Source organism: Chroicocephalus ridibundus, chromosome 7 (assembly GCF_963924245.1).
Source record: "Chroicocephalus ridibundus chromosome 7, bChrRid1.1, whole genome shotgun sequence".
In the NCBI taxonomy this organism is placed as follows: Eukaryota; Metazoa; Chordata; class Aves; order Charadriiformes; family Laridae; genus Chroicocephalus; species Chroicocephalus ridibundus.
In genome coordinates this window covers 34,585,512-34,608,673 of record NC_086290.1, presented here as the reverse complement: position 1 = coordinate 34,608,673, position 23,162 = coordinate 34,585,512, and the positions used below count along the sequence as shown (strand labels likewise).

The following is a 23,162-nucleotide window of genomic DNA, read 5'->3' as shown; positions in this document are numbered from 1 at the left end:
CTTGATTGTCATGCTCATACTCACCTGGGTTTTTACTTAGTTTAAAACTTATCCTGCTTTACAGGTGCAAGGCGTCACCAATTAGTATAACGCCTTAAATGTGGGAGCAGGAGGGAGGCTCTGGGCTATCCGAATTGCAGGCTTTATAGATGGAGATGCTCTTGAAAGAGTCTGGTTTAGCTTCCAAGCTCTTGAGTGATTTTAAGGATATGTATGAATATGAGAATCGTTTAAAAACCTTCGCAAAGTGGCCTTTTGTAGAGAACTGCAAGTGCACTCCAGAGAATGTAAGTCTAAAAGTGGGTATTTTTGACTATGCCTTATTTTTTTATATATTGCGCTTGAATGTGAAGTCATTGTTAAATATATTCATGCTCAAGAGAGCTGTGAGCTTCCACTAAGCCTGAAGAGAAAGCTGAATACTCCAACTTTCCTCTGTTCCCTGCTCATAAATCCTGCAGTAGGATGATTTGCTTCTGCATGTTCAGTTGACTAAGTCTAGCTACAGAGTTGAAATAGCTACTTCTCTTGTTTTCAATTTTTTTTTGTTCTTGTCATTTAAAAGTTAATTTCTCATATTATGTAGTCTTTCTGATTGCAAATTTTCATTCATGAAAAAGAAGCCTATATTTAAAGAAATGAGCACCCATCTTGCAGCAAGGATGAAATTTAGAAAACTTAATGTTTGTGTCCCTGCAGGCTTTGACTTGAATATTAAAAAAATCCACCTGACTTCTACTTTGGCACACAAATGAAACTTCCAGGCTGGATCTCAGATGATACATACTGCAAGAGTTATATGAGACGGTGTGAAGTCTGTAACTGAAACAAACTTACTTAATTGTTAGTGTTTCAGACAGATGTGATTCTAAAGTGACAGGAAATCATAGAAGTTAAAGACATAGTATTTTAGTTACATATCTTATGTTATTAAGTTAAAGGCTTTCTATGTCCATGGTCTTATACTATACTTTTTTCTCTGAAAATATTCTTTGAAGTCCTGGCTATGGCAGATCTCACGCACTTCTACTGAAACGCCTGTGTTGCGTGGCATCTACTAGATGTTATCTCGTACAACAAAGCTACTCCAGTAGCCTGCAGTTACCACAGCCATGCTGAAATCCATTCACTACTTGTAGCCTGTTCCTTTACTAGTTGATTGTTGACCTGCTTGCAGTCCTCACACTTAAAATTTATTTTTCAGCGTGATCTGTGCTGATAGACGTTGTGGGGAAAGGCGTTATTTGCAAGCTCTCAGAAACAGCTTGCTGATGTGAATATGAGCATTGTGTTGGATGATGCTCTAATCTTCTCAACTGTCACCTGCAGATGGCAAAGGCGGGCTTTGTCCACTGTCCCAGTGAAAATGAACCAGATGTGGCAAAATGTTTCTTTTGCTTGATCGAACTGGAAGGCTGGGAACCAAATGATGACCCATGGTAAGCATGTAACAATGTTCTGGAAGTATTCCTCCAAACTTCTTTGGCAACACCCCCTTACTCGTTACAAAATTGCCAAATTTTCTGTAACAGTACACAAAACTGAAGCGTACCAAAACCTTGTCTTACTTAGTAACCTTGAAATAGTTCATAATTTGTTAATTATATCCCATGCAATTCTTCATCATGCTCTCATTTTGCCTCCAAAGAAAATGCTTTTCATTCAACAAAGTAGAAGACATTGTAAACTCAGTCTATATCTTCCCTTGTGTCTTCTTGGCTCGCATCTAGCTGTTATCTGAGATCCACTAAAATCTATTTCATATGTATCACATTTTCTGTATGATACTTTTTCTGCTGTCTATCAGTAGAAGTACTGAAGAGACCTGTCTATTCAGATTTCTTCATCTCTTGAAATGTAACTTTCATGGGCTTAATATGGGTTCTTATTCTGTGTTTACATCGCAGGGAGGAACACACCAAACGTCACAGCTGTGGCTTTTTATCCCTTACTAAGCACTTTGATGACCTGACAATGGAGGAGTACTACATGCTGGAGATGACACGGCTGAGAACCTTAGTTGTAAGTGTTAACCAATTAATCTTAATACAAGATTCAAAGCTAGAATATAAACAAGAATTTCCATCTCTAAGATTTCCAAGCATCAGCAAGGAGTGATTGTGTAAGGCTAGAAAATTACTTATTCTGAAGTAATGATTTATGTGCGTTATTGGCCAAGAAATCTGCACCTAAACACCTCTCAGTGTTGTCTATTGTCTAGCTTTTTGAAAGAAAACCTGTTTCTGTAGCAATGTTTTTCCAACAACTCATTACAGCAGAAAAAATATCTTGGGTGCAATAATCAATCTGTCCTGGAAGTTCTACAATGAGCAGCTCTGTCTTTCTCAGGAGCGATGAACAACACATATGAAAAGACAATTTGACCGGACCATTGCTTCACATGTCCATTTCTACAGTCTAAATAGGCTTTCAAACTTTAAAGCCCATTTTAAATATTTTACAGTTATCCAGTTTTACTCCTCCCCACTTCTGGGACTTCATGCATGCCATAGTGTTGACATACAAAAGCACACAAAACTGAACTGCTTCAATTAGCTGATCTTTTATATATGACACTAATCCTATAGATTGGTAAGAACCAAGTGAACCTAGTTTTTTGAGGCATAGTAAAGGTTCTGCATCTTAGTTCCTGGTGGGTTTGCACAAATAAGATCTCTGCCTTGCTGATAATGTTCTGTATTGAAAATATACCTGGAGACTGTCAAGGTTAAGTATTTAAGTTCCCCATACAACAGATTCAAATACATAAAAACAGGCTCACGTGCTGCAGTGGGAGCAGTCTGATATTTTAAAAGGTGGACTAAGAGCGAGAAGATGATGTTGTTATCTAACCTGAACAGTGAATTATTTAGAGCAGTGTTTCAAGGTACAAACTGGGTCTTGGCCGTAATGTTACTTTATTTCTAAGTACTGCATATAGAAAACTTGAAGCAGTAGCTTCAAGTGGGGACACTTTGCCCACCAATAGCTTGGAGGGCTATGCACTAGGGCTGATCCAGAGCATGCTGCCACCTTGAAGCACCAATATCCTAATGCATCCTAAGAAGTGAGATCATACCTCTTCACACATAAGAAAATCAAACTGAAGTCTCCCTCCCTGATCTGTTCAGATGTATTTTGAATCACTAGGTTCACGATTTACTTAAAAAGCAGAAGTATACTAGACATAATCAAAAGTGGTAACTGAATGGAGTCCTACTGGCAAGGCTGGTGGAGGAGTTTCTGAATTAAGTGGGAGTATTTATATGAAATATCTGACAAACTGCTCTGCACCATTGCCATAGCCAAAAGTAGACTTCTAAGCTACAATCAGTGAAAGATGAGTGGGATTTTGAGGATCTAAATTTGAATGTAGTTGAACTAGACAGTTAAATTGCTCAACTGAAAGTCTCACTCTTGCTTTGCTTTAAGTATAAAACTGGCCAAAGCATAATACGTGCTTTTGAAGAAGAAGTCACCGCAACTAGGCAGCGTCTTGTGGAAAACTTTGTCTCCAAGCATCAGTATACACCGCCGCCGCCAGTGCCTCTCCATGCTGATCCATCTGACCAATGTTCTGAAAGCTCATCCTGCCAGTCAAAAAAACTTCAGGAGAAATGAAGTGTAAAGTCTGACTCTCTAAAAGTCGTCTTCTACGTACGGTACAAGCATTTTATCTGAGTACTAATATAAAGCTAATCAGTTACGTGAGGAAGTGTAGATAATTCCTTTCATAGGCTTTCTGGAAGTCATAACTGTTTATACTAACTCCTATCTTTCACAATGTGCTGTGTCATTATGGCTAGGTGTGGACTAATAGTAGTCTCACTAACCTGTGAATATATGAAAAATGTCTAAGTAAATACTTATATTCTGGTTTTTAGTAGGTTGACTTTTTTGGAATAAAGATTCACAACCATGATCCTCTATTGTGATCTGTGCCACATTCAAGACTTACAGCTAGACAGACTCATAACAGTTCTGCTTCAAAATGCTTTCCATAGAACAAAATTAATCTGTGTGCCTGCAATAACTGCTAAATTTAAGCACCTACATTATCTACTCTCCTGCTTACCATTAAATTATCTTCCTAGATCAGACAAAATTTACCATAGATAGTGATGTCCACCAAAAAAGTTACAACAGCAAAAATAGCAGGTGAACTGAAAAAGGGAAGTCAGAAGGTTTGTAAGACAGTCTCAAGGAGGAAGAGCTCTGGGAATTTTGGTGTGTACACTGAAACTTAACAAAAGCTAAACGCCTACCCTTCTGTTTTTTTTAAAAAAATTAATGACAATTTCAAACTTGCTGTTTTTTTTGAAGTCTCATTAATTTGTATTTTCCTTTACAATAGACTGTTGTAGACAGCACAGTTGAAATGCATACTTGCAAATACTTTTGTTTGCTAAGATGGATAGACCCCTTTGAATAAGGTGAAAGTTGTGTACATACTTTGTCAGGTCTCAGGCAGCGAATGATAAGCATCCTTTGGAACTCCCCCAACTTGTCTTGCCATTCTGCAGGAAAATCCTCATGCTGGGGTTCCTAAAAAATATATGTATTTCAACCTTCTTTAAGGCATTTGTGAATTACCTATAGTGAGAGTAAGTTATCTTTTAACTTGATGCATCAATTCATGATGTATTAATCTACAGAAGTGGGGTAGACATGCTTAAAGCTTTTTTTAAAAGAACTTCAAATTATCTTCACCTAAGAAGCTTCTCTTACAGCAGAAAAGTTATAGTAATTTTTATGTGTTTAAAAGATAATAATACAAAGGTCTTCTCTAGAAATTGGAGAAAGAATGAGCTGGAGGAATCCTGAAAATGCACTTTACCTCCATCTTTCTGTTAGAACAGAATATTCTTCAATATTACAATGATGATAACCATATAATCAATGACAATCACATTACAGTATTACATGATAACTAGGAGTTAGACATCTGAATGGAGAAAACAAGAATGGGAAAATTAAGTCAAACAATGTACCAGCGAACTCAGTTTGTAAATGGCCTATGAATAATGCAGCTGTTAAGTAGTTGTTGCAGTTATTGGGTTGGGAACAGCAGTGGTTGTGTGGCATGTTAACTTCTTATTAGACCGGAGTACAGTGCCAGCTAAGTATGTCTGTCTGGAAACTGGTATTACAGCTCTGGTGGTGAGCCTCTTAGGCTTGCCTGTAGAGGGTTGGGCACAGAGGTATGCAGACAGACCTGCACAAACTGCATTCTGAGCAACTTTGATTTAGCAAATCAAATCACAATGGTGGTCATGTTCTGCTAAGGATCTGGAGCGTGGCTCCCTCCTTCCCCAGCTTTTAGGCACTTAGTTTCAAATCAGAGTCCAGAATGCTGCATTATTTTTATATTAATATATGGGGGAATATAGGTACCTCAGAATGACATCTATAACAGCTATTTAAGAGTTTAGCGAAAAAAGTTGCAAGATTTGTGGAAAATTGAGTGAATTTGGAAACACTGAAGAGTGAAGGTTGCACTGAAGGCTCCATTGAGTTCTGCCAGAGTGCTTAAAAGCCTTTGCTTCTCCATGAGAAGAGATGCAGCACTAGCTTTGAGATTAAGTCAGCCAGCTACAGAAGAACTGACTTTTGGTCCCTACTCCAAGATATGCAATACAACTTAAGATAAAATACAGGGAATCCTTGAGTTAGGGAGTTGAAGTCAGGTCTCCCCTACTTTTGGAACAACCTGATCTACAAGAGTAGGAGGAGAAAAAGTATGTCTCAAAGTCCTTTGAAAAACATTAATCTTCAGTCTATGGTTGCTGATGACAAAGTGGCTCAAGCAACACTGATTGTGTGCCCTCTCTCTCTAACACACATCATACATGAAACTCCCCTTGATTTTAAATTTGTATATCACCAACAAGACAGGAAAAAAAGCTGGCTGCATATTACTGGGGATAAACTATACTGGTGATAAAAATACAGCTATGAAAAAGGAATCTTGCCCAAGATCTGTTAACTAGCATTTTTGAAAATTCCACTGCACTCACATGAAAGTACTAGTATTAAAGCTAGATGGGGAATGAAAATGTTTTCACATAACAAGTAAAAGGCATAGCAACTCTTCTGTATCAGGACAGCGATAGATAATGCCATTCCTTCTGACCTAGCACTCAATGTTCAGTTACTGAATGTTCCTGGCTTCACTGTAACTGTTAGTAGATTCTTTATCAGTCAACTGATGACCTGATTCTATAGATCTCATTTTATTGAATGCCACTTAAATGAAGGCGTTTCTACTTATTTCAGTTTGGCTGTGTGAATATACACATAGCTATCACAGACATCTTGAATCTTTACTTCTGAAAGCCAGCACCTTTCATTTATATTAGGCATTGCTTTAAAAAGCTATAATCCCAAAGTGCCTTACAAAGTAGTCTCCCCTCCCTCAATATCTTTTTCAAATGCCATCATTTCTCTGTTCATTTTCCAAGCAACTGTTTCCCAAAGAAAAACTAAAGCCCTCAACTTGCCCTCAATCTTTTTGTAAATGCCCAAGGAAAACTTTGTCTCTGCTATTTGCCTGTTTCCTGCAATCTGGACGACTGAAGGAGCTACAGCCGCTCAGTTTCTTAAATGTCTATCATCACACATTTATGAGCATTTCCAACCAAAAATCTATTCTTTCCCTCTTTGCATACTTTAAGACCATTTTTTTAAATAGGATTTCTAAATCCTTGACATTTACAATTAATAAAACACACAGTTAATCTTTTTGAAATGGATGTAAGAAGTCCTGAGTCATTTGAATTTTGATGATAAATTTTCATCATTTAAGTTTAATAGTGAGAGAGGTGGTTCAATGGACTAGCACAAATGGACAGTATTATCTGAATAGGGAAGTGGTTATGAAACCACTGTGAAGATGAAACAAGTGCCCAAATGTGGAGTAAAATTAATCTAAAGATCTTAGATTTTAAGGAAATAGTGATGAAGTTAAAGACAAAGTCAGTCATTCATGCATCTATCAGGTCACTGTCAGAATTGAGAATCAACGGTCTCCCAAATTCCACTCCAGTTTCTCTAAATGGCAGTAATTGTTTTTTTACGTTTATCCAGGAAAGCAGCATGCTACATAACAACATGAAAAGGCATCCTCAAAGCATGGTGTCCTGGTTCCGGTGGGGATAGGGTTAATTTTCCCTGGTATTCCATGCCATGTGAGCCACGCCCACCCTGAGCTGCCGGGGGAGGGGGCAGGAAGTTGCTGCTTAAAAGCAGGCTGGGGCGTCCCGGGGCCGGCCGGTCGGGGAGCGGCGGTTCCGTAATCGCGTTTGTATATTCCCCTATCCGTGTTCTTGTTGTTTGCCTGTTCCCTTTGCTGTTCTGTTAAACTGCCTTTGTCCCAACCCAAGAGTCTTGCCTTTTCTTACGATCCTTCCTGTATTAGGAAGGCACGTGCGAGCGGCACGTGGTTCTTTGTTGCCATCTGAGGCTAAACCACGACACATGGTAAACAAATGCCTAGGCTGACAGGGGACAGTGCTCGCCTAAAGCTCAGTAGATTTCACTATCACCACTCCAGGTTGTGTTGCTTTTTTCCCATCCAAATTCAATTCAAATCATTCAGAAGCCACCTGACAAATTGGCAATAATCTACTACTACACACCATTCGCTTAAATATTTACATTCATATATGTAAGAATATATCATGTAAAATGACAGTACTTTCTTTTCGCTGAATAAATATTTTCAATGTGTTAATTAGCTTATGAATGCAAGCAATCAGGAATGTTAACATACCAAGCTATCGTATACCAATTTCCATCCATCCTTTAGTCGTGTAAAATCCTGCCGAATGTTTGTGAAGCATTGCAAATCCTCTAGTCGACAGATTTCATCCCATGATTTTGGAGGAAGCCAGCTACATGGATTAGAAAAGGGGTTGTCCAAACCTATGCCTCCAGTTAACAGAAATTTCCACTCATTCTCATTAATCTACAATGAAAAACACTGTTCTCAGGACTAAATAAATAAAATCTAATGGGTTTAGTACATTATTTAGGAAATCAACAGAGTTATCTGAATTCTTGCATTAGTTGAAAAAGCTCCTATAGAACTAATAAAAGCTAATTGCCAAAGTATTCGGTGTCTGGTTTTCAGTTAAACATGAACTTAAGAAATCAAAAAACCTAAGATACGAGCCAATTTAAAGATTCATCTGCATTCCTAACTTGGGGAATGAACAATGTTAACTGATTTTTATACCCATTCTTCAAATCCCAAAATGTTGAAGGAAAAAAATACTGGAAGTATTTGAGGGAACCATGCATTTTGCAACCTTTTCCTACAATGCAAGGCTAAGCATTAAAAAGAAATATCAACCTATTACACATCTCATTCCTTTCTCAATACACCTTTATTTCAGAATTTCTTTGATGGCTTGAATTTGTAAATTGAAGTCCCTGTGAATGGGAGAATGGTGTTCCATGATTACTACTGTCAGCTCTTGAAAGAATTCACTGCTATATATTCCCCAATATAAAAATTTCAGAAGTTTCTAAAATTACAAACTTTTCCATATTACGCTGAAAGAAACAACCCAAAGCAATCATACGTACAGTTTTGCAGATGATATGGTTAAAATGTGTGTATTTAATTATGAATTTAAAAAATCCCACGAAGAAATATTTTGTTAAGAATTACTAGAAATTAATATAATTCAGTCAATACAAGTGTTTGATTTTAAGGAATTCTATGCAAAAATAAGCACATTTAGCACCTTACGTGAAAAAGATGTGTAGTTTCTTAAATCAGTGGTAACAATTCATTTTGATATGCTCTTAGAACTCAGAATACATTACAGTAAAATTTTGCAAAGTAAGAATAACATAGGCTAGGCTTTGCTTTAAGTAATGCTTAGAAAAACTGTTATCATCTAGCTCAGTTTTGCCATACCTGTTTGTTATTTATTTATTTTAGTCTAGAGAATCTTTTTCGATACTTATAATTGCTTATTAAAATGAAAACAAAACACCACAAAATTGAGGCTTAAGTAATATAAACTTACATTTCTAAACTTATATATAAACTTATTTTTCTATTTTTATCCTGTATGCTCCTTTTACTGATAGTTTGTATATGCAGTTTAATACATATCATATAAAACTGCAAATTATTATTAATTACTGACCAATCTTTCGTATTTCAGGAGATTCACAGTTAGACAAAAAGAGAAGAGCAGCTTGTCCTTTTCAAAGAGGGAGCGACAGACATTGACATAAAGTGAGTAAGTAAAATGATCCTTGAGAATCTTCAACCTACAGGTGTCAAAAAGAGAACAACCTTCCGTTAATATCACTCTAAAGAGTGCACACTCTGGAAATCTATTACAAACCATTTAGCTCTCCTTTGTTCTAATAAATTCTCTGGTCAATCACCCCAAAGCAATCATTAAATGCATGTACCATTTAGACAGCAAACTAACATAAAACACATTTAAGTGCAATTACATCTTAGTAATACAAGATTTTCAGAGGAAGTGAGAGGTCTCTTTTGGAAGGGGCAGAAAAAAGCAGCAATTTTAAAGTTCATTATGCATATAAATACCAGGGTGAAAATCAAAACAGTTCATCTTTAAAGATTATCTGAAATATGTTTCCCATTCTACAGAGTATTTTCCTTAATACACTATAATACAAACATATTTAAAACTTTGTGATTTATTTTCAATAACTTCCTTTAAATACAAAGCAAGGAGGCCACCTATTGTTTTATAAAGGCTTAAGTTTGAATACCTTGAATACCTAGTCAAAATAAGGAAAAGCCCATTTGGGTGGATAGACATGCAGTGTCTGAATTTGTATTCCTCCAGTTCTGACATGGAGATCATTCAGAAACCCAAGTGTGATCTATTATAATTGAAAAGCGGAAAGCTTTTGACCGAAGATCGAGATTGAGAGCAAGCTATGTTGTTTGATCTGTTGCCTCCTTTTCAGTCTTGTGTTTAAATCTACTTTTGTTTTCTTCTATTAATCTAACAAGAAATAGACCATTTTTTGTTATATTGCTGTAATATATAAATGTGCCTGTTTTTTTATTAGCATTTTAAGTCCTTTCAAAATTACTGATTCCTCATCAGCTAAACAGATATACATACAATTTATACACAAAATGCTGACACAAAGATGGCCATGGGACAAAATGGAAGCTTTTTTCAAGTTAGAGAAGTAACATGGTTTGCATGAGAAAAGATTAATTAAAAAAATCTCAGCGTAGAGCCTCTAGTAAAGAATGCCTGACTAGAGAAGATAGCTCAAGATAAACAGTCTTATGTGAATTATTAATTCACAGAGAATTTTCTGTTGAGTCTGACTTCCTCTGCCTTCACTGGGCAAAATTATCAAAACGGGCTTACACAAGTCCTTCCCTAGGAATGCATACTGTCAGCTGGGATTCAGGTCCTGTATCTCTGTATTTCTGCTGACAGAAAGGTTCTGAATCAACATAATCAACATGAGATTATTTTATTTATTGCTCACTTTAATTCAGGCGCACAGGCATACAGGGTTTTTTTGAGACTTGAGTAAGACATAGTCAAACAGCTAGGTTTATAGAAAACAGATTGCCTTATTGGTAAAGACTACCTTGAATGTAGTTTCAAATATGATACCAAAATATTAAGATCTGCCTTAAATGATTAGTAGCAATATCTTTGATAAAACAGTTATGATAGACTTAGATTGCCTAGACCTTGACTAAATTCTAATTAAAAAATAACCAATATGCCACTAAACTGAACACTACACATTAAACTACACACTAAGTACTACCTTACCAGGTACTCCAACTTCCTTGTATTTAAATAAAATATGGACAGTAATGGATAATTCAGAAATTGCCATTTGCAATATTAACTGGGAAAATTTTCTATATACAAATTGGGAGAGTAGTTTCCCTCTCCCATCCTTTGTTCATTTGATGAACAGGCAAGTAGCTAAGTAACAGAAGCAATGCCCTGTGGTTTGACGACCAAATAAAGTCACTTAAGTAGAATTTATAACTGATGTGACAGAACACTGAAAAAGTTTCTTTAAAAAAATCTCTGTGTAGATAATTCACTTAAAGGGTATATTTTGAATAATCCTAATGTGATCATAATAGTGATGTCCATCATATGTAAAATAAATTCAGGTCATCAAAGATTGCAGAGTTTCTCCTGTTCTCATGAACAAGCTGGAAGAGGGAGTGACACCTTAAGTATAAAACAATAATCAAGCTGAATTAAAAAAAAGGTTGGGTTAATAATTAATGCCTTGCACACTCTACAGTCAACCCCAGTCACAAGATTTCATTCTCTCTCACCAGTTGTGTGAAAAAGTTTCTTGTCTGTTCCTTGAAGACATACAAAGTCACATTAAATGAAACATAAAACCAAAGCAAACAGACCACTTTTATCTAACGCATACTTCGTAATTTCATACACTACTTGAGGTAGCAATTACTAAGCAGAAATAGTGGAATATGTTGCACTTGTAATGTATTGTACCATTTTGCTTCTATGAATAAATTACTTTCCAGGAAAATATCTGACACACACACATATATATTTATATATATATACAAAAAATATTTCAAAATTCAATGCATGAGATGATGCACTTTGGAGAAATGGCAGTAACATTTCTGGAGTAGCTATGAATATATCACCGATTACAAATGGTGAAGTATCACTCTTACCTTGTTTGTAAAACTTCTGACTGCTCCGAATTATCTATAGACATGATGAAAAGGTTAATAAACCACATGAGTGAATACTGGTACATTGGCTCAATGTTAGCTAGATCAGCAATAGAAAAAAACAAGATTGACGAATGGATGGCAATAGGACGATAGCCCATACGAGTAGCATCAATCTTCTTTTCTGTCTCTTCAGCTACAGCTTGCTTTTCAGAAATCTCATTAGCCAGAACTTTGGAAGAAGACAATATATTAATAGCAGTTTCATCCTCCAAAATATTTCCTTCTGAGGCTGAAAGAACTTCCAAAATCTTGTCTTCTATTTCTTTTAGCTGCCTAAAATAATACACAAGATTTTTCACATATGAAAATTAGAGCTGTTTTCTGTTAGTTTCTATAAAATAAGACAATGTGTAGATTCTATTCATGGTATGGAACTTACATAGCAAAACCTTTTTTTCTTATTAAACAGTCCCTTAAATTTCTGAAAAATTTAGCCACTTTCAGGCTAAAAATGGATATCAAAAATCGGAAGTGACAAACCACTTTGAATACTGTATATTTCATGCTTTGACCCATGGGGAAAGATGCTCTTTGTCATGTACAATCAGTGCAAATGTAGCATACAATGAGAGTATTTCTAAAACACAACCATTAATATCTAATCAAAATTCATGAGGACAGCAAGTCATATGCTAACACCATGGAAGGGATGCATAAAAACAGAGAACAGGATCAAGAGCTACATTTTGCAATTACACAACCTGCAATGCAGCTCCTAATAATCACAGAAATAGGAAGACATATCAGAAGAAGAAAGGCACAACCATCAGGAATATGTGTAAGAGCATGCATCCAAATCAGCCTAAAAAACAAACAAAAGCCTAAGTTTGGGGTCTCAAAAATAGCAGTCTTGAATTTCCTGTTAAATCAAACAAAAAAAAAAAAGGTCTCAGAAATTTAGTTACCATGATTTTATTTTGTTAAACTGCAATCTGCTTCTATCCCTAGCAAGGGAAGTTATCTTGATACCTTTTATTCTCAGCCCCTTGAAGGATGAGGGCTTGTTTTTCTTCTTCAAGATCTGGCCTTTCTCTTGCAACTACAATTCCAAGAAGCTGATCCTGCATTCCTTCTGAAGTTATCATGAAGTTCAATAATGTTACCTGTTAGAAGAAATATTTTTTAAAAGATAGCAGTGTTATGGCCAGACGCAATTAAAACGCTTCTTCATTTACAAGATGAGGATTGTAAAATATCATGTAATATGCTCAACCAAACTTTGAGAGTAAATAAATTGCAGCTGAGGTTTTAACATTATGTGTTGGAGAGCTAACTCCAGATTTAATCAAGAAAGTTAACCATAAATGGGATACGACAGGAATATCTGTTCCTCAAAATTACACTGAAACTTTGAATATCAGTGCTTCAAGGGATTGGTCCATATAATATGAACAAATACTATTGCCTCTACCACATACATTTTCTCTCTGTAATGGCCTTGTTCACACGCAATTTCTGATGTTATTATTACAGGGAAATTTGCATCTTAGAATTAGGACAGCATCATGGTCTCTTTTTCATGAGAAAATAAGTGACTGGAAAAAAAAATTTTATTTAAAAGAATTCCCATCCCATGACATATTTATAATGGATCTGGAAAAAAACCCACATGCTCTTGCTGAAGAAGTGGCAAAAATGTACAATATTTTACATGAGAAAGGGAAGGAATACATTACCAGCAGAAGTCTAGAAAATAGTTTGATGCACATAGTTCAAAACCAAGAAAATAATCTACTTATCAATCATCAAGACTGATGACAATATTGGTTTCAATTAATTGACTCGGTAATAGTGACTACAGATTCTCTTTGGGCTTTTTTGGTGGGTACAGATACCATTGATTTGTGTTTCGTAAGCACAGTAGCCTTGAACATAGTGATCAGTTAGAACATGAAATACCTGTGAAGTTAATTTGTCTTGATCTGCTTCTGCCACTAATAATATCTGAAAGTTGTCCAAATATTTGAGGCTTTTTTTCATGAGTTTACCTTGTAAAGTTAGGAGGGGTAATATTTTAACTTTCTTAAAATACATCACTAATAGTTTTTGGTTCTAGTAAGCCTCATCTGAAAAAAAATTTAGGAGCACAGATAGCATATCACACTGTTCTTGCACACAGGAATTTTGAGAGGAGGTTCAGTTCTATATGACACTAAGAATCAATAAGATCTTCACAAGTATCATGACCTATTTCTTCCTCACCTTATTTAACAATTTTAGTACTGGGAAATATAAGAGGGACCTAATGGTTCAAAACTTCAAGAGTCTTCTATAGGCTTCATTTCCCTTCTTCAAAGTAAAAGGCTAGCTACAAATGGCGTTCAATCAGAGCTGCCATGCTCTGAAAGGTTGTCTGGTTCAGACATTGGAACCTCTGAGGTCTAAGTGCAAACTCCTGTCTACATTCTACATTTCTCTTGGTCCCTGATGGACAGAATGATATTTTTATGGATGTGAATAAGTCACCTTTCCCTCAGCAGCACTGAAAATTATCTGATTTTTAGTGGGTTTTACTACATTTAATTAATAACGTTAGAAACAGGAAAAAAAAACTACTCCAAATGGCTCATAACTGCAAATACATATCTATGTAGTGTAAATACACATAAATCCATGACCTATGTCTCTTTGCAGGCTTCACTATGTAAGTCACATCAGAATTCAGTACAATCTTTTTCTGTGAAATATGATAATCATATCAATAACTGTTTTCCCTGGACTCATTTCATCAGCTAGCTCCTGAATAATCCTCAGGACAGATTCACCAATGGATGTTGCAATTAGCTTCAGACTAAGATATTTAGAAATTACTTTTCTGCCTTCTGCTCCCTGTAAGTGAGCCACGTTAGTCAGCTACCTCAGCAGCGTGTGGTGTAGCTGGGAGTATCCCCAACCATGTAACGAAGCAACTGCTCCTTGTTGGACCAATTAACTATTTATGTCTGTGAATGGAAACCAACTAGAGAAGATTTATCTTTAGAAACTTTATATTCTGGGGAAGAAAAAAAAAAAAAAAAGACTATATTGACTGTTGATTGGCAACTAGGAGATTTTAACTGTCTGTTAAGTAAAAAACTTTTCCTAGGAAATAACTGTCATCTGTACTCTAAATCTTTTGGCTATTCTCTTCCTTTCATATTTCATCTTTTTTTCTGTACATGCAGCTATTTACCTTCTTGATAAAAGATCAATGTATAGGTGATTTGATGTGCATTGAAGTGAATAGAAGTTATTATCTTTCATTATTTTTTGTCCGTTATTCCTGCATCAGTACTCCTTTATTGTTGAAACAACTTACTGTTCCATTTTACTGAATATCATAATACTTTAAAAAGTTTTGATTTCAAGGTTTTGTGTTTTGGTATAGTCTATGTTTAACAAAAGTGTAAATTTGCAATACTTTTCGATAAACAGTTCTTCAAAAATAATAACAAATAAAAGGAGGAATATATCTCCCAAGCAATTTCAAAAAGATTAAACCAGCAATTTTATTCTTTAAAGCAGAAAACTACTTTTTTTTTTGTCCTAACACAGAAAAATAAGAATAGCTACAGTTATCAAATATATACATTTGTAAATATATTTTCTATCTGTTATAAACAAGGCACAATGCCAGCATTTGCTCAGACTCCTCTCCCTAACTATACTGCAGATAAAAATCATGAATATAAAAGCATCATGTAGAGTTTGCATGTGAGGTGACTATTATATTAAGTCCTTGTAAATATTTTTTATAATAAAGGGTGACTAAATAGTATCACAAGATACAGACTGGGAAAGGTGTTAAAATTAATTAATTAATTAAATTCCTGACAGTATGAAAGAATGACAGTATTGCAAGGTGAAGTATTAGACATGAGAAATGTCAACACTTCTGACATGATACCAGTCTTCCAGCAGTGTAAAAAAACTCCAATTTTGGCAGGGGAGGAGGAATAAACAAGCGCCGGAATTTCTTCCCTGTTTTTAGCCAAGGAATCATTTTAAAATTAAAACAGAGTTGCACATTCATTTTCAAAATTCTCACCTTAACAGATGTTTCAGGAAGATAATGTGGATTTCTCAGCTTAGTTGTAATATAGAAGCGGAATTCAGGAGCATACTCGATTGTGGAGTCTCCAAGGCAAATGCATGTACTCCCTGATTGCTTAAAGGTCTGTTTGAGCAAAAGTGGCTCTAGGATAGGATCAAGTTCTTCTCCAATATTCTCCAGTAGCACTTCAAAATAACGTAAGAATTAGTAGAACTTTCTTGCCATTTATATTACCGATTGACTGTTCTTTACAATACATATGTATAATCTATATTTACAGTGTGAAAATAAAAATATGAATCCAGCAATACCTAGAGATAAAGTTAATGTTTCTTACTCAGCTGATTGAAAAATGAATCAAAGAAATGTACCTTTAATTCTTTTTAATATTCTATCAATTTGCAAAAAAAGCAACTAAATGCTATTGTTACTGCTGCCAATGGCTTAGAACAGCAGTTTAAGGCTACCATTTTTGAAAAGAGAAATAACAACAAATTAAATGTCACATGCCACAGAAATAATTTTGGGTAACTAAGTCTGCTTCAGTTTTCACTGTAAGCATATGAGATTGTCAAAATCAAGAAAGAAATAATGGAGAATAAACAATCCATTTCTTTACTTGTTAGCCATTGAAAAATAGCTGGAGTTGTAACTATACATTTCATTAATTTATTTCTATTTGAGGGTAATAAGACGACTTGCAATACAGATACTACAGAGAATACAAGAATCATTAATGATCACAGCCTAGCAATCTGGTATTTATACTCTTGAAAAGCTAAATAAAAACAACATTACTTTTTAGAAATAAAATTATTGTAACATGAAAACAAACAAATGGCAAATCTCATAAAGCAATTAAAAGATACAAATTAAACTGAGTATTATAATTATCTTGTGCTAAGAAGTATCTCATAACCTGGGGTGAGGACTTCAATTACTACAGTACTAATTTGATTCAAAACAAGAAAAAGATTTCTCTGTTTTCCTTAACTATGAGAACATTTGAGTCACTGGAGTTTCATTTTTTAGCTAATTGTGCCCCCTCCAGGTTTTTCTGTAATTTACACTTTCATTAGTTATTAACCTACCAGGACTGCCAAACTGAATGCAGTTTTCCAGTGTTGTAACAAATTGAGGGTCTCTGAGTTTAACTATATGCAAATTATTGGCTTTTTCCATGTTCTTTATCCATTTATTTGCTTGACCCTGAGGATCGATCATCAGAGGCCATCTTCTTGCATTTCTGAAGGGAAAAATTCAAACTTACAAAACTGAAATATAAGCTCTTTAAATGTTTACCTCAAAGTACTTCTTAAGGCAATTTATTCCCTTTTGTCATTAAAACAAAAGTGCATCAGTATGAAATTTTAGTAGGCTCATACTCAGGTATAATCCTTGATGAATTTAACAGGAGACAGATGAATCTTAAAGTTCTTTGTTTTCAAAAAAAATTTTCCTCTTTCAAAGAAAGTACTTAGAATAAGACTTCTTACTTCCTAGAAAATTTAATTGCATTTAATTTTATAACACTTTCAAAATAAAAAGATCACTCTAAGTTTTGAAATTTTGAATAGCTTTGATATAGTCATATACATAAGTGAGCATTTTCAATTGAAAACAAATGGAATTTTCCACTAAAGAGACATTTTAGAGTTAGTATAAAGGGAAATATATAAGCAGATTCAAAGGTATCTACGTTTTAATCCCTAATCCTAAAGCAGCAACAGACACAAAGAACTTCTGGGTTTTATGTAGCCAGATTTAGTAACTACTTCACAGATTTTTTTACAGTGTTCTCTACCACATGGAGTTACATTACAAAGATTTCTGTGTTATGGATCACAAATTGGACTTGGGAGTGACCATTCACCAGGCGAAGGAGGACGGTTTTCTTCCCCCTTGTAGAATAATTTAGGAAAAGGAGTCACCTGGAAGGGACCCTGTTCAGCCTAACCATGAAAGGAAAAAGGTTTCACAGGTAAAATGTATTCAGTGATTCAGGAAATGCATTTGTAATCCACCAGGGCGGCATGATATCTAAGCAGACATCAACAAAGTTAAAGTGCAGTCTTTGTAAAGTTACAAGTATTTTGAATACTTTGCCAAACACAGATAAGGACAAATTTGGTAATGCAGTAGGTCTAGAGAAGCAAACAGAGGATTTGAAATCTGAACATCTGTCAGATGAGGCAGTAGTGTCAGCAGTATTAGAAGACAATCTCACAGTAAGTAACAGTGTTCACCAATGGATCCAAAGTGTGCTTAAAGAATTGCGGAACTCCCAAATTGCTAGGTGATTCAGTTGCTTATGAGCACCCAAAGAGAGACCCAGGTGATTCTGAGAGTAAGATAATACAAGGCGATACAGCAATTGCAAACTATAAACTGAACACTGTAAACTTACATGTTAAGCACATTCTAAAACAGACAATAGTTATGTAATTAATAATTTTGCTTGTTCTTATTTTAAAATAAGAACTTAAGATTTGAGAAAACTTCAGCCAAAATCGACAGTATGTATTCCCTAATTACTTCAAAGTTTCATTCATATATTATTTTCAGCATATTCTATTTCAGAATTACTGTGTAATGGACATGAAATACTTAAGACTGAATAACTAAAGAATTGTTCTCTAATAACAGCCAAACACACATAGCTTTCATCAACAATAAAATTGTTCTTTATTGATGGGAATGCATAAGCAGTCACTGTGTATCTTTGCAAATTGTCCTTGAATAGCTCTCTAATTCTGCTTTTTAAAAAATTTATTGTTATAAAAAGCTTGAGTTGCATTTAATATGGTTCCTGGGGTCCTAATATAAAATCCATCTAGCCATAAATTCATAACTACAGGAGTAATACGTATCATTGATTTGAGGTAGATTCTATCTCACATTTCAAAATTAAAAGCTATCATTATTTAGTTCTAAAATGCTAATCATCATTCCATTAGTTCAAAGAGAATTTTGATCAAAGCTTTACAAAAGTGAAGTGTTAGGATATACTACAGAAGTGTTGAATTCATTAACGTTTGTCAGCTGTTTAGCCTGAGTGATTGAATTATTAATACAGTAATTACTTTTAAAAGTTACATATACATTCCTAATCTCAGCATATATCCTCTTACTTCAATAAGTTGTTTTGCTTCCTGAAGTATAATCAATGCCAATTTTTAAACTCAAATGAAAGTATGTTGAGTTTCTTTAGCTAGTGCACTATTTCTGTCTTATCTGTTTCATTTTGCACTTTATCACCTATCCAGCTGCCAAAGCCAAAGTATTATCCACACAGCTATGCTTCCAAAAGTTAGCCCTATAATATACAATTTCAGTTATGTATGAAAAACTAACATTCACTCTACAGTAAAAGATGTATTCATTCGCCAGTGCTATACAACATTAGACGACTCAAACAGTGAGAAGAATTTTCATGTAAACAGTACCAAAAATTAAAAATTTATATTAGCAAGTTTCTGCAGTAGCATACTGTGAAAAAGATGCATAAATGTTAGGCACATGTTATCATAGACTTGACGCTCATTAACCTGGCTATGGAAAAGAATTATAAGTATTATTTATTCAATATACAGAAAAGGGAACCAACAGACGTTAAGTAAATGGGTAGCAATCACAAACAGAAAAGCAGTTATAGCAACATTGTTCCCCCGTCAATTCAGCTTCAGCTGTGCTAAGAACAAAACCTAAAAGCTAAAAGTCAGTAGTAATGCATTGGCAAGCACACTGGACAGAAATGAGAGGTTTTTTGTTTACAGTCATAACAAATGCAAGTCCAAATGAGAGTCATAACTGCTTACGCAAGGTCACAAAGCTTAGCCTACTGTAGGCATCCAACTCCGTATTTAACAAACTGTCAGTGCCGTACGTATCTCAGTCATCAGCAGGCATGTTAATCTAAAGCTAATCACCAGTGAGCTGTAGATATATCTAGTTGTTAAAACATTAATATGGTCAGTTCCCATGATATACGTTGTCATACAAATCACTTATGTTTGCACTGATTGTGACATTGATATATACCAGATTAACTCTGCCCAGACAAATATAATTCTAGTGACTGATGTGAGACCCAGATGTGCATGTATTAGAATACCACATAAGAACGTAGAATCATCTTAAAAGTGAAAGGCAATAATATTAGATTTAGAGCTCTCGGGATCATATTTTCTTTCTATAAGGAATTTTGAGATTTCAGGATTTCTGTCACTTTTCAAATAACAATGAGAATATCTTTAAATACATAGAATTTTCAAAAATGCTTTAGATCAAACAATGTACCGTGAGACAAAATCAAATTATTTTATTTGCATGTAGCTTAAGATAATTACAAAATAGAAAATTTAAAAACAAAGGGAGATTACAAAATGAAAAATAAATCCTTCTTTCCTTGTCATAACTTTTTCGACTTCTGATAAGACTATTGTCATACTAACCACATTACAACAGAAAGCTACAATTGCAACTGCCAAGCTTGCAACTATAAATAGCACTTAGTAAATTCCAGCACTCCAAAAATCTAGTCTCTGCTATGAATTCCCATTTTAATATTTTTTTTAAAAAGTTCTTTGATGACTGAACTGGGTGCAAAGCAGACTTTGTGGTGCCCCATTCATACTGCCTACTAAAGAGGTCCCCCACACTAACCCAAAGCTCTCTTAGCTTTTGTCTAGGAATATGCCAGGTTGTTCTGCTCCAGAACGGATCCTAGGAATGACTAGTCTGTATGAAGTATTGACAGTTAGGGGAATGAGGCCCTAAAGAAAACAGACTCCAAATTGTCAGTACAAATACACCTTTTCACCTTTGATCCAATATCTAAAACTCTCTCATGGATGAAGAAGTCCCATATCTAACTGTCAACTGCCTGACATGATGTGAAAGCACCCCTTTCTGAAATCAGAGGTTATTGCAGGAAAGGCCTATCTCACTTTTTCTTGTTGAAGCAGTTTAGCAGTACATAGAATAAAAGGCAAGAAACAGAGGAAGAAACTGGCAGGAGCTGGTCGGGGTCATCCTCTGCAAGAAAGGAGACTAGACATTCTCTATTCTAACTTCTTGCACCTCCCTTACTGCCTTCAGTAGAAGATACACATGTGCCTTTTTTTGTCATTTTGTTACTATGCCTTAAGGGGGTAGCGAATTCACAGATTGAATTCACAGATTTAAGAACTTTATATGATGAAATTAAAAAGTATTATTACTATTTCTTATGAATTTAAACATTACAATCATTTTATAACTCTGGTTGTTAAACTGGATATACAGTAGAAAACTGTCTATAAAAATAATAACTGAAAAGGATGTTGAAAGAAGCTATTTAATGAATTTTTTTTTTTTTTAACTTACGAGATGATGATGCCATTATCAATAGAAAACATGTCAGAAGGTAGTCCCGCAATATTCCAAGCTCTGATTTCCACCGGTTCTCCCAGGGTATTTGTTAAGGAAAAATCCTCAGAACAAGGAATGTCTTTTGTTTTACACAGCAGTGCCCACTCTTTAGTTTGCATCTAGATAAGAAGAAAACAAATATTAACTAAACTTCTGTCTATTCACAAAATTTTCAAACTATTAAAAAATGTATTTTTCAACCCATTTCCCATATAGTTGCTACATACGAGATCACTATATCTTCCAATGGAAAGAAACCCACGCTTCTGTATAAAATGTCTAAAAATGTCTCTAAAAATGCCTTTGTATGTGATTTCTATATATGAAATATAAGTTTATTTGGTCAGAGCCTTGGTATGATTTTATTTAGCACTTCATCAATAGTCTTCTATGCTATAAAACGAGTGTAGAAGAAACATATTCTAACTTAAAAAAATAGTCTTCATTATTTAGCTCTCAGGACACACATAATGAGCACTTGTTAGGACTTAACAATCATTTGGAGTTGCTTTTCACTATTCTCTGTGTCATCTAACTCACTACAGTTGTGTAAGCTATATATGTTTGCATAGTGCATAATAATAATGAAGACACACACCTTTAAATATGTAAACCAAAAAGCATATTCCACTAGGACGAATGCTTCTAAAGAAGGAAAATTTTATAGAAATATCATGATCATATGAAAGGCACAATCTTGTATGAAAGCCAGGTGTAAGGTCACAGAAGTATGCTGTAGTATTCTAAACTAAAAATTAGCTGGCGAAGCCTTAAGCATCAAAACTCAGAAATGCGGTGTTAAAGGAAATGGTCTGAGGGCTAGACATTCACAGGGGTGGTGAATGAAGGAATCATCAATTTGCATAAAACAAAGTTGATATTCCAATAGATACCATAACTTTTTCTCTTATGAAAACCGCAGGGGGAAAAAAACCCATAGCAGCAGATGAAATGAAGAACTGCACAAAAGTGATTATGCTTTCTGACAATTTTTGAAAGAGATACCTAACTAACGTGTCTGCACAATCATGAGTAAGAAAAAGCAACCAGGAATCTATACCTACTGTTGCACAGAGAAAGAAACCATGGCATCAGAGAGAATGAAACTACACTAAACTTTTCAGATTAAAACACTATGTATTAATTTTTAGTGAATAAACACGCACATCATCTGCACCTGTAACTACTCTTGCCTGGAATACAGTTCAACATCCCTTAAGATGTTTCACCAATAGTACTCCTACCTACCCAGACACAATACTATACACAATGCAGGTTTTAAGAATAAAAGAGAATGCTCTCTCAAAATTATGTAATTTGTAATTGTAAAAATTATTGACTATTTATTTCCACTATAAATACTCACACCATAAACTCTCACTCTATAAAGTTTTAAAATAGTAACATCACAAAACGGACATTATGAAGAAAACAATAGCTTGAAAGAACAGTACAAAATTTTCTAAAGAAAAATGGACAATGGAAGTACGTTGAAGGAAAAGCAGACATAAGGATTATATACAAATTCTACGTTCAAATGAGGTACATTGATTTTTTTTCTCTCTCTCTTAATTTTTAGCAATTTTTGATACCCTGGATCTGATTTTCAAACAAAATGGACATCGATTTCTTCAGTTGAATTCAGTGGCAGGTTTTGATGTTCAAAAACTTTCAAAGTCAGGCTAATGTTGACATCCAAAAATTATAATATCTGAAATCAGCTGCCTTGTCAAAATTCTTTTTTATTCAGGATTTTTGTTTATTTCACTATGAGTTAGAGGCACAAATCTGCTATATTATTGAGCTACTGTATGTTTCGTCTCTTTCTGTACAGAATTACTCCGCTTTCAGAACTTGCTTAACTGTGCTGATGCTGAAATAGAAGCTAATTCTGTTTTCTTTTAACTTAAGGAGAATTTAGACATTGAATGGAATAGGAGTAACCAG

General features: G+C 34.8%; 2 protein-coding genes across 2 annotated transcripts in view; one reads left to right on the top strand and one right to left on the bottom strand.

Annotated features, from left to right (window-relative positions):
• Positions 1-23,162, bottom strand: part of DNAH7 (dynein axonemal heavy chain 7) — a 115,962-nt gene that overhangs the window by 11,860 nt on the left and 80,940 nt on the right. The window contains exons 46-53 of the mRNA XM_063340416.1: positions 21,171-21,334; positions 16,895-17,049; positions 15,798-15,988; positions 12,740-12,873; positions 11,708-12,043; positions 9,162-9,288; positions 7,772-7,966; positions 4,453-4,545 (exon numbers count right to left, since the gene is read on the bottom strand). Coding sequence (XP_063196486.1) covers positions 4,453-4,545; positions 7,772-7,966; positions 9,162-9,288; positions 11,708-12,043; positions 12,740-12,873; positions 15,798-15,988; positions 16,895-17,049; positions 21,171-21,334 — 1,395 coding nt within the window. The remainder of the gene's footprint in view (positions 1-4,452; positions 4,546-7,771; positions 7,967-9,161; positions 9,289-11,707; positions 12,044-12,739; positions 12,874-15,797; positions 15,989-16,894; positions 17,050-21,170; positions 21,335-23,162) is intronic.
• Positions 150-9,257, top strand: LOC134518127 (baculoviral IAP repeat-containing protein 5.1-like). Its single transcript, XM_063340421.1, has 5 exons — positions 150-287; positions 1,330-1,439; positions 1,908-2,022; positions 3,433-3,662; positions 9,180-9,257. Exons 1-4 carry the CDS (start codon positions 150-152, stop codon positions 3,619-3,621), a joined length of 552 nt encoding a protein of 183 aa, XP_063196491.1. The 3' UTR covers positions 3,622-3,662; positions 9,180-9,257.